The 12,896-nt window shown below is 33.7% G+C and overlaps 1 protein-coding gene across 1 annotated transcript in view; it reads right to left on the bottom strand.

Annotated features, from left to right (window-relative positions):
• Positions 1-164: 164 nt before the first annotated feature.
• Positions 165-12,896, bottom strand: part of LOC129002884 (E3 ubiquitin-protein ligase RNF144A-like) — a 137,667-nt gene continuing 124,935 nt past the window's right edge. Inside the window, exons 5-9 of the mRNA XM_054430995.1 lie at positions 11,133-11,295; positions 9,795-9,973; positions 7,933-8,091; positions 6,837-6,926; positions 165-5,296 (exon numbers count right to left, since the gene is read on the bottom strand). Of these exons, the coding sequence (XP_054286970.1) occupies positions 5,138-5,296; positions 6,837-6,926; positions 7,933-8,091; positions 9,795-9,973; positions 11,133-11,295 (750 nt within the window). The 3' untranslated portion in view covers positions 165-5,137. The remainder of the gene's footprint in view (positions 5,297-6,836; positions 6,927-7,932; positions 8,092-9,794; positions 9,974-11,132; positions 11,296-12,896) is intronic.

Below are 12,896 nucleotides of genomic sequence, written 5' to 3'. Positions count from 1 at the left end.
AGCATAAAGCATCTATAATCATGTAACCATAACAAGAAAGATATTTTTAGTCAACTTAAATGTAAATGTAACTTAAATTACTCTTTCTTTTAGGAAATAAAAGGTGTTCAAGCTTTTTGTGTGTGTGTAAAAAAAGTAAAAACTCCAAGAGTATAAAAATTAGATTGAGAATTTATTTTGCTCCTAATTATAATAAGTCAACATTCAACAATAGATAGACAAATGCTTATAAACTTAACAAGCTCTTAAACAATATAAACTGATGTAAATCAGATAATTGCATTTAAATTAGTTAACTAAAAAAATCACCTGCTGGAATAAAGAAAAAAAAAACAACCTGAACTTGCAAAATAAAAACAACCTCACATTTTTTACAAAGACATTGTCTCGAAATCAGCCTAACAAAGTTTAAGAATTAGGATGTTCGCTGATCTGTATAGCAAAACAGCAACATATACTCAACATATCACTGTACAAAACTAACCAACACAAAACATCTAACTGTGCTTAGGTTTGAATAAGTTGATTTAACATTGGATTTTTAATACCAAAATGATTTAAAACAGGTATTAATTAAACATTAATAATACTGGGTAAATATAAAAAAACTCTGTTTTATACTGATTATTTTCAGTAAATCACTTGTTTTCAACAAATTTAACGAAATAATCTACCAGTTCCAATTTGAACATTGAAAAAAGTGGTACAAAGCTTAACATTAAAGCAACCTCCTGATTCGCAAGTAACAAAAGTTTTAATTTTGATATATTAAATGTTTATTGGAAAGCAAGCTTATAGATGAAATAATATTCTTACAACTAACAATATAAGACATTGCTTTAAAAAAAATCTTATTAAAAAATACTACCTCACCTAAAAACTAGTATAGTTATCACAAATTTTCAAATGGAGTAAAAATGCATAAAAAGCTGAAAAAAGTTAAATAGCTCCTGATGAAAAAATAAGCATGACAGAAATTACAGTTTAAGATATCATATTATGATAATAGTAAATTTAAAGTTACAATGTATTAAGCTTTTATTGATATCTAAACACTTTCTTTGACATTCTGATTGAGTTTGTACAGTCGATATAGTGTGGGAAGATGTGCATTATATGTACATCTCTAGTTGGGGAGACAAATTAGAAGTGAAAGCTTTTTACTGTACCACTCACTGGAAAACTATTGCAGACTAGGGTTTAGTCCTTCAAGCCAAACTAAGAGATGGACTTAAAAAACTGGAGGGAAAGAGTTTAAAACCAGAGGAGAAAAAACTACTGTAAGTAGAAACGGTTGGGAATGAAGCCAACAACAATACATTATTTTATGGTAGATATTTTAACAAGAGGAGGAATTATTAACCTCAAACCACAGATTTTAAAGTAAAATTGATAGGTAATACAACTATATGTCCACTGCAATAATTATTATATTACCATACTCTACTGAGCTTAAAACCTAACTGAAAAGGAAGAATTCCAAACCCTAAAGGTCGACTTAAAGGAAGATTTTTCCACTAATGGGAAAATCCAGAATATATTTTTTACTGTGTCAAGAATCTAGAGCTAAAGAATTAGGCTAACTTATTTCCAGTTAAGTGGTACAAATTTAAAGTATTCCAGTTAATAAAGGTTATTTCTACTCACTAGTAGCCAATAGGAGTTGATTGCTAAACACTGGTGGATTGCTTTTGAAAATATCAAAGTTTCAACTATAAAGAATAGATTTCTTTTCTTTCAATTTCATTTGACATACAGGTCTTGTAGAAACTATAGCTATCTTATTTGTTGTTGAAATATTTAAACTTCAAACTCGACTAAACAGGTTGATAATTCTAAATTAAACTTGTAGTAAAATTAAATGAGGAACCTATTTTTGAATAGTGCCAAGTCAAAATATTTTTAGTAGGCCTACAGTATTACAACTGATGGGTGAGGTTCACTAACTTCAAATTTTACCAACTCTAATAGTAGGCTAAATTATTAAAAATCACAAACTCCAGATTTCACGCCTCAATATTTTATACTAAAGTCAAAGTCTCTACTATGAGTGTTAACAAATAATTTTTTTGAAATAGAAGTGTTTACAATGCCAAGCTCAACATTGAAAAGGTGAATCCCAATAACGTACAAATTAACACATTGAGTGCTGAAAACTTTTTAACAGACGCTCGCCAATGGCGGCGAGGCCCGGGCAAAACCCCGGCTCGCCAATAAATCAGCAATCGCAATTGGCATTCAAATATTTCAGACTGACGAATCACAAAAGAGCAGTGGTGATTGTGCTGCGTTACCCCAAAAGTGGGCGTAGATCAATGAAACACCCAAAGGTAGCAGCACTGCCTGGATCTATAGCCAGTGTCTTTGAAATATGGCTTGAATAGAAAAAATCCCCAAAACCAGGACAAAAGCATTGTTAGACGGGATTTTATAGGAATTTTTAGTACCAACCTACACCAAATTAAAGCTTGCATTCTAAGCTACAGCCTGGCAACGATTATAACGTTCCCTGGCAACGGCTGAGCTCATAATGAACTAATGTAGTGAGAGTGGCACAACTACATCTATAGATGCAGGCCGATAGGAGTGCTCATGACGCACTACATTAATAGATTTTGCCCGCACTCAACGTCTTAACACCTTTTTAACACTTAAAATTTATTGAACCAACAACATTAAATTGTATAGAGATAAAGAGACTGGAGCCCATGACCCCTTAGTCAATCCTAGAGCAACGCCACAAACATGGCGGACGGTACCTGTAGTGTAAGAGAGGGCCATGTGGCCCTAACTTTGCCTGGTAAAATAAAGAATTTTTACCTGCAATCTGACTGTGGCAACCCCTGCAGCAACTTCTGGCCGAAACTGTACTTTTGGAGTTGATTTTGAAGCTCGTGAAACACTCTGCTTATTAAATTAATACCATTGGAATTTGTGAAACGATGACTATTTAAAACTTATGCTATTGGACTTGGTGAAATCTGGAGTTAGTGAATCGCTCTGATTATTAAAATATTTTACTATTGGCGTTGATGAAATTTTGAGTACTTGAACTGTTTTTTGCTTTTTTTTAGATTATGACATTGTCGAGTCCTTATGTCAAGAAAAAATATTAATTAATGTACCTTTTACAACCTCGGTTTGGTAGCCTATTCCCTTTAAAAACATAAAAAGTACTACAGGAAAACATTTAGAAACTGTTTAATGAAATATATAACACTTAAACTACACAGCAATAATGGATGTGATAGTCAAGAGCCCGTGTCAGCTGCTGGTATTTAGAGAACAACAATTGACAACATTCTCTGTATTACAAAGAACTAAATCTTTGACTATTAGTCAATGACTTAATCCATAACAAAAATTCATTAAATATTTTGTTTTTTACTTTTTCAAGAATCAGAAGTAAAATCTTTAAGGTTGAAACCAAAAGCAATCCAACAGTTTTGTGCATCATCATCGCAACACTACTAGTTAAGTACATGACACCCGGAAAGAAAAAAATTAAGTCTCTACCCACTCACAGCCTTGTTAACTCTCGTTAACTTCTAAAATTGCACTTAAACTATTTACAGCATTGTATGTTAAACTTGGCAGGAGCATTAGTTTACCACTCGATTATTGATTAAAAAATGGAAGCACTTTATTTTATCTGCTTAGTTATTTACTTCTAATTTTGTGAATTTAACTGTAAATGAGGAAGTTATTGGGTAAACAACTAAAATATTGTACTGATAGCTAATTGTTACTTGTAAAACACCTAAACCCTCCTGCCAAATAATTCTCCTAAAATACATGACTTCATTTACATGTTAATGTATTTAGTATTTACAAATTAAACAAAACTATTAATCTTCTTGCACTTTTTACAAAGTATATACAACTTATTTTTTAACTTGAGTCCAAAACATTTTCACTTGTAACAAAAACGTCTCACACTTCACAGCAGTTCATGGTTGGATTTTGTTCGACCCTCAATATCATAAGTTTAGTTTCCATATTCATTTGAAAGGTATAAAAGGCAGTGTGGTTAAAATAAGTAACAGTAAAGTTTAAATCAACTCATGATTAACAGGGACATTGTTAAGTACATTATCTACTGTTTAATTATTTTGTTTGTAAACAAATTATTGTGTTCATAACAAGGTTAAACATAATTTTGTGCGAAAATGTAATAAAACGTTTTGTCAAAACTTAACTTGAACAATTATAAGGTTATTTATAAAAACTTCTCATAAAAACTGTCAACAACAAATAAATGGTAACGTTAAATTACTTGTTGGTACATTATGTATTACAAGAACTGAATTAAAAATTTAGCAACTGAATGTATCGTAATGGTAATTGTAACTTAACGATAACTACAAGGTAAAGAGGTCAAAACATGTTTAATAATAACAAGAAAAACTTATTAATAGTTTAACAGACCTATGAATAAATGTTTACAATTTAGACAACACGCTGTGTAAAAAGTCTTTTATAAAGCTAAAACTCTTTAAAATGTAAAACCATCTGTTCTTGGTTGATCTTGTTGCAAATCATTTAATGAACTATTACCTATCTTAAACCTTTGACTATGCATAGAACTGGGCATTCCATGCTCATGCTCAAGTCTGAGCCAGTTCCAGAATAAAAATGAACTTTGTTGAATTGAGCCAGTGACAGAATTCTCTAATGTAAATAACAGAAGCCACTTGCGCCAACTTTTAACCAAACCAAACTATAGTTCGGCCGCTTAGAAAGCGACCTCCTCCAGCATTGGTTTAGCATTAGCACGCAGGTCGTTTTCTAAGCGGCCGAACTATAACGGGATAACTTATTGTAAACATCTCTAATGTCACACTATGTCGATAAAAATCAAGGAACAAAAATAAGTAAGCTTAGCACACTGAGTGGCTCATTCAAACATGTTCTTTTTCAATACAAAATTGGCTATGGCTGGTCCATTGGGATGTCTACTACCAAATTACAAAATCTTAAACATACTGAAGTAATTGAACAGTCGATACCAACGCCTTTCTCCTTAAAACTTCTCTTTGCCTATGTTTTGCGTCTCCGATGAGTACTGTAGACTCTGGGTGCGACCACCTGGTTACCAATGCTCGAGCAGTTCCGTTGCTCGAGTATCAGGAGAGTTTCACGTGCCGTTGTCGTCCGGCAGTTCCTCGTCAGGGTCGAGTCGGCCGCCTCCACTACACACCCTACACTTGCAGCAGACGATGCATGGAGCTGCCAGCAGGAGCAGGGGTGAGGCTACAAGCAGCAGGATACCAAAGCCAGCAAAGATCCCAATCACCTGAGTGCACATGGAATAATTAACAATGCACACAGATAAGATTGGGGAAAAGAAATTCCATCCAGCAATAAGAGTGAGATATATAGATGATTTAAAAGTAGTTATATGCCTGTGAGTGGAAGAAATGACAGGAGAATCCACCCAACCTATTAAATTCCATCTGATCCATCTAATGATTACTAGTGTCCCTGTTGCTCAAATTCAAGCAATTGCTAAGTATTACAGGCGTTCTTTTAAAACGAATAACAGTAATAATTTCTGATGACTTTAAAAGAATCAACTCAAAGATTATGGAAATACTGAAGATTTACATTATCAATTTTCAAAAGCTGATCTTGTTTTTTAGTGTTTTCTACAAATAGCCTTACTCATAGCCGCATTAGGTTGTCCATAAAAACGATTACAAATTATAAAAAAAAAACACATTTATATTTCTTCTCCTCGGTGGTGTTCTATGACTTTCCTATGTTTCCATTGTTTGCAAATCAGCTCTTTCAATGATTACCAAGAAATGCAGCACAGTGTTAATTTAGTTTTCTTTTTATTATATAAGCTATCCAGGCTCACTTGCTTTTTTCCATTGTAATATTTACGCCAACCCAAATTCAAATAGTAAATATTCAACCAAGTAAGTAAATGTTTGTAGCAAACTGTATAATTAGCAAACTTATTGACTGTTAATTAACATGTTCTTCTTCTCACTTTTAATATCTGACAACAGCTGGAGTTTGATAACAATGTTTTTTTCTTCCCATGTTAATCTTATCATTTCTGAAGATGTTGTGTTTTGTTTACAATTTGTTTCTATTATTTTAGGGTTAGTTTCTCATTATTTGTGTCTCACTGTTGGTTATATGGCTAGTGGACGAGTTATTGTTTATGATTAGATAGTTTTATTTGGTTAAACGAGGTTTTAAATTACTGAAATAATAACATGAAACAAATAGCAAACAAAATACAACATCTACAGATAACCGGACAGAACTAAAAATAAAATTGGCTTCAGCTGTTCCATGAGGATGGGAAATCTACTAAGGGACTATGTTTTCTCTATGATCTTATGGAGAAATGCGAAACTTTAAAGGGCCCCAGGGCCTCACTCTCTAATTATTTCCCTAAAAAGAAAGTTTCCTGCACAACTTCATGTTACGCTCATTCCAATGACACCAAAACACGTCAATCGGTTCAGTAGTTTCGGAGGAGTAATTGTCTTAAAAAGCTTGCTTGCGTATTAAATAAGTAGGCTATAGATTTTAGGTGAACATCTCCCGGTTAATTCTGCCACAGACAGGACAGGTAAACTCATTGTTTGGCCTATGGACCAGGGAAATATGGAATTTGAAACCTCTATTTATGTTGCCGTTTCATTGCCAAGGAGATAACATTTCAGAAAACCAATAATTAAACCTGACTTTTCTACCGCAACAACAGCTCTAGTAAAACCAGTAGATTTTAATTAATTAAAAAATACAGTTTCTAAAATTGAATATTATTATTCTTTTGTAACAATTATTTTACTTATTACTGATCGCTACATTACCTGCGTCCGATGCCAGATCACACTAGCTCTAGAGTGTCCTAGTTTGTTTTTGCATGGACCCTTGTCATAATGCCGCAATAGGAAGTCGTCCTAAGGAATAAAGGTATTAAATAACTGTTGCATATTAGTGATATGACATAACACATATTAGAGTACAGCAAAACTAGATTTTTAATATGGATAGTAGTAGTTCAATTGTGTTACAGTAGATATTTAATGGTTTACGCTTAAAAAATGAGTGTTCTTTCCTATAACTTATAGACTAGTCCACTATCATAATGCACATGGTAACAACAATTGCTTTAAACAATGTATTAAAAAGTTTACTTTTGGATATTGCAGGGGCCACCAAGGGCCTCAGCCTAAGGAGACCTGATTTTCTCCTTCCTTTCAAAAATGAATTTCACCAATAAAACCTGTAACGGAGTTCAATCGTCATTGCTGAGTATTTATTCTTCCGATCGCCAAAAGCGTTTGCAAAGATTTTACGATCAAAAATCATGATTCCGATGTGGAGACACTGATTAAGTCTTCATAACAACAAACAATGTTCACAATTTCTCAGCAACCACATTCATGATTTTTGTCCGCAACAGCTTGAGACGAAGTTGATGATCATGTGACCGTGAAAGATGAAAGATGTACATGATTTTGCCGTTATTGAAGGAGATGTTTTCTATTTCACAGTGACCGCAGGGGATGCCCCTGTTTTTGTTGCAACGAAGGACATTGTTGAAGATTTCACCGTGATTGCAGAAGTAGTTGTTAACTTCTTATTGTAGAATAAAAAATCAAAATTGTTAGAAACTTTGAAAATAAATGTTATTTAAACCTGACCTGATTTTGACCCAAGACCCAAAAAGGTCAACCAAAGTAAAAAATGTATGTCTCACATATTCCTATGATAGTCATATACCTTGATGGTTTGAAAGTAAAATATATAATAGCCTTAATAATTCCAAAACAAGTTATATATTTAAAATAGCCTATTATTTGAACTATCAAAGTCTTTTTGTGGACAGTGTTACTTCCATTTCAGAATCCAATCTACCACTATAGTCTAGGACTCGCACTATAGTATAGGAGAGAAACTTACGTCTAGGGAAGCGAGGCAGTACCAGCAGAAGACGTGTTTACAGCGTTTACACATCATCTGTGCACATCCCTCGTCTTTCTCTATCGGCACAGCACACATTGGACAGCACTTGATCAGCTCAGAGTCAAACGTGATTCCTGGTATTGGCTGTGCAAGGTCCTGCAAACAGAGTGTTAGATTCATTTATATGATGTTTATTCATACTTTTGATTTACATGGTGCATAGCTATGACTTAATATATTAAATTTAAATAAAGCAGTATAACGTTCAACTTTCTACTACTGTAGAATGTCGATACTTTTTACTACAGTAGAATGTCAATAATTCGGACATAAAAAATCCGGAATGTCAGTTGTCTAAAAAATCAAATGTTATACCATCTTTTTAAACTAATAATTAAGAACTTAGCTCTACAAAAACAAAATACTACCGCAGTTAAGTTTAAGAACCTTTCACACATTTATTTTTAAAAGCTCTAACATGTAGTGTCTGATGTTTTTAGTCTTCACTGTGTACACATGTTGTTAAAAATTAAATACGATACAGTGCTTGAACATAAAACAGGTTTTAAATACACCTCTCTTTTAAACCTATAATAGTAAATATACAATTAATTGTAAAAAGTGTTTTACTCAAATAGTATACACGCTCACCTTTTTTTAAGGTACAGTAGACTCCCTCTTATCCGAACACCTTTTAATCGGACATCGGTTTAACCGGACTACACTCGGCGGAAATGACATCTCTTTAACTGGACAGTTTTTATCAGCAATTCAATTCAATTCAAAGATACTTTATTCACAGATATACAAAAGTATACATGAATGGCGTTCAGAACAATACATCATACATTACATCGACTAATAGCTAGATAGAATTCTGATACAATATACATTTGTACATAGATATTTTATACATATACAGAAATATTTATTTAAATCATCGGTTTAACCGGACTAGATCGGCAGGAAGTGGGCGGTACTGAAACAACCGTTCTCGTGAGATAGATTTTAGACCAGGTTTCACGTGTCTAAATACAATGCTCTCCTAAATTTAAGTCAAATATGCAGTTAAACGGTCCGTTTTTACGAGTTTTAGTGGGCGTCGGTTTAACCAGAAAAACCGTTATCCTGACTGGCCATGGCCCCGAGGAATCCAGATAAGAGGGAGTCTACTGTAATAATATTGATAATAAGGAAAATTTGATGGTCCAAATGGGTTCCAGTTCCAATTAATTTGGATTGTTCACGTTCTACTATACTTTTATATGAATTATTAAGAGACAGTTGAAACAATAATGTAATGAAATTAAACATAAAGATAAAGAGGAAGTAGTCATAGTAACATCAACATGTAGCTAATGTAAATCAATTAAATTCCAAGCTACTTGCCAAGATTAACCTTAAGATGAGTCAGTGGCTCATTTAGTAGTGCAACCGATTATTAATCTAAGCCAGCGATATCTATGGTTTGCGTTCCAGTACATTGAATGATTTAAGTTACCTTATTTAGTAGCCTTTGGCCTTGCAGAGTTAGTTTTTTCCGATAATATATTTCGCATTATGAAATATAGGAGGAAACAACTAAGTCTGCAAGAACAAAGGATACAACATAAATAATTCAATTTTCTAATTCTTTATAATGAGAAAATAAATGAAGTAAAATTCCAGTAAAGTTTACACCCTTTGCTGTGTGCTTCAGACGTTTCACGCACAAGCCTTTGACACCCGTATAAAAAGTTAGAATAAATGCATGTCTAAAATAGGCTGCCAATCACTTTCATTCAAAGAAAAAGAAAGATAACTGGGTAACCATTTACAAAACGTAATCATTCTAGTTTGTTTTGGTAATTTTTTCTTACCTCTGGCCGGCACGGCACACCCTGGTGCCAGGCGGCTCGACAATTACTGCAGAAGTCTGTCTCACAGGTAGGACAATGGACTGACTGTGGTACACATCTCTCTGCAGTAGAGCACACAGTACACACAGTCTCACAGCCAGCACTCGGACACCAAGTCCTGCTCTTGTCTAGCTCTACCTCTGCAACACGAAAACATTATTGTCCTAACATTAAAAAGATAGTAGATATGTATAATCTATTAAATATATTGAAATAAAATGAATGGATATAAATAAGTGATATGAGTATAAAGGGGATTTGAGTAAATTTTCCTACAGCTCTATCCAGTTGATAAAATACTATTGCATTAGCTGGTTTCCTCGTTTTTATTTTAAAATCTAGTATGGTATACTCAATAAGGAAATCCATTGTTCACTGAAATTGGCGGTATAATTTCAGTATTCCTGCTTTTGCCAAAATGGCTGGAAACAATCCAGCTTCTATGTGCCTGAGTGGTTGTCAGAAAAATTTTAAATTGGAGGTTAAGTTCACATTTTATTAAAAAATAATGTATGGTAGAGTATATTTATAAAAAAAACATGATCAAACAAAAGCAAATCAACAGTTTAGGTCATTTTGGTTTGCCCCTGAATAGATTTAAACTTTCCAATTAGAATTAGATATTTCCAAAGATCCAGAATGTTTAGTTCCGTACAAGTGAATTTTGTATAGCACTGGTTCCATTGGAAGAACCTGAATAAGTTTTAATCTTACATTCAGATAAATTTATACTACAGTATGAATACCCACATAAAAATATGTTGCAAATTTGGAATATTTAAGGTGGTCAAGCTCCAAGAAATTGATTTTCCTCTTCCCGTTATTAACAGTTTCCATTATTCTTAAGTTTATGTATTTTCTTAATACTGAGATTATAGACAGGAACAGAAGTGAAAGAACTAGTTACCAGCCCAGTACTGCTGTTAACAACGTACCATGTACTTTCCCTGTTTATAGAGGTACTCTCCATAAAATTACTTCAGACTTGCTGGAAAGTAAAGGGATAGTAAGTAATTGCCTATATTACTTGCATTCTTGGATAAGGCAAGACCTAAGGGTGTTCTGGTTGTGGAAGAAAGAAAAATCATAAGAACACCCAATAAGAACAAAGACTCTACTATAGTTCAGCCGCTTAGAAAGCGACCTCCTCTAGTATTGGTTAGCATTAGCGCGCAGGTTGCTTTCTAGGTGGCCGAACTATAGCTATGTAAGCTATCTTTACAAAAAACATCTTAAATACTTAATTTTTATTATTTTACTCACGCACATTCAAACTTTTTGGAGTGAAAGTCTACCAACCTCTGTTGAGCCTGAACCTCTTGTGTTTCTCGAAGTTCTCCTCAGGCACAAGTCGTTCTATCTCGTTGAGAGACATGACTCCTTGCTTCTCACAGAGAGCGTCCGGACATGAGATCTCATACGCACCCTCTCCAATCTCAAACTCAACGTAGGCTCGCATACACTGCAACATACAAACAGTCATTAGCAACTAATCCAAACAACATTCTAGAACTTCAGACTTTAGGACTTGATGATGCTCATTGAAAACGTGTTGAAGTTATAATGCTTATGTTTAGTGGTTTAACATTTTTATGAATAATGACGAGAAACCTCTAACTTTGAAATAAGTAGGGTTTATTTTGTAGATGTTCCTGCACCATAGTGTAAAATGTCTTACTCTGTGATGATATACAAATCATGACAAAAAAAAATACAAAAAGCAAAACATCTCAACAATATAAATAACATCAATAACATCTGAATGAGCTGATTTATATATAAATATAACAAGTTATAATCGTCTGAATAAAATCTAACAACAATAACAAACAATAAGTAACAACAACAATAAATGGCTCTAACAACATTCAACGTAAAACAAAAAATCAAGAGGAACAAAGAGAATTTTATAGGAACTACTACTACTACTGACATAGATGGTTGAAGAATCTTCTAACTGTCGTCAAACAGTAGAAGTCGACCCGCAAAAGTCTAGTCAAGCCGCTGTTGTAGGCATAATTTGTTGGCCCAAACCTCCTACCGAAGACAGTCCTGGATCGGGTACCTCTTGGTACCACTTTGACTTAAGAGCGTCACAGAGGAAGTATCAGTGACAGCTGATTTACATAAGGTCAGTGGTCTGTATGGGTGTCAAGGATCCTCCTACACTCTATACTACTACATCTACATCCCTGAGATTTGTGATTTGTGAACCACAGTCAATATTTGTAGACAACCAAACCCTCTATTGCTTCACAGTGTACATTCCTACCTCAACCATTGTTGGTTTTGATTTTGACCTCTTTTGCACCCCACTTTGCGCATCTCTTGATGTATGGGTGGGAGAAATGTTGAATAAGTTAGTTTGAATGAGTTACTTTTAAGTAATTTATCATTATTGTGAAACTCTTACTCCACGATTAGTAAACACCCCGCCTCAGCAAATCTCACGACTAAGTGAATTTCCATTTGTCTGAATTGATTTTCAATTAAATATATTTAAATAACATTAGGGTTTAATGAGTACCTAGGTAAGGAGGATAGTGGGAATTTGGTGATTTGCTTCGACAACTGGGGAACGGAACCCTAAAAATATCTTTACCCTTGCGTTAAACTTCAATGGGAAAGGTATATTTATGTTAAAATATCTCAATAGGTACCTTGATTGCAATGAAAATGCATTATAGCAGTAGAATCTAATACTGTAACATAAGTAGGTGAAGCAGATTAGTGGGAATCTGCAATCAGATTGTTCTATGACAACAGAGCAGTGAAATAGCTGAAGGTGAGAATCTGATTGACACTACAGGTGGCAAAATTAGCACCAAGCTTGTCTTTCATGCTCTTGAATTTAGCACTTAAGGTACTTCAATTAGAAAGTACCAGTGAGAATCTATTTTTCCATTCTTTTTGTAGACAGTGATTGGACTTTGAATTCACTTCCTTCTCAGCAGTGAACATTATTTTTTACATAATTTACTAAACAATTACAATAATTCAAAATTTAACATTACATAATTAAGTTCTGTAAATAAATAGACGACAAAAATTATTAAACATTTT

The sequence above is a fragment of the Macrosteles quadrilineatus genome, unplaced genomic scaffold (genome assembly GCF_028750875.1).
Source record: "Macrosteles quadrilineatus isolate MER2022 unplaced genomic scaffold, UCM_ALF_1.0 Scaffold_9__3_contigs__length_116548681, whole genome shotgun sequence".
Lineage (NCBI taxonomy): Eukaryota > Metazoa > Arthropoda > Insecta > Hemiptera > Cicadellidae > Macrosteles > Macrosteles quadrilineatus.
Note: the sequence above shows the minus strand (reverse complement) of the source record. Positions and strands in the feature narration are given on the sequence as shown.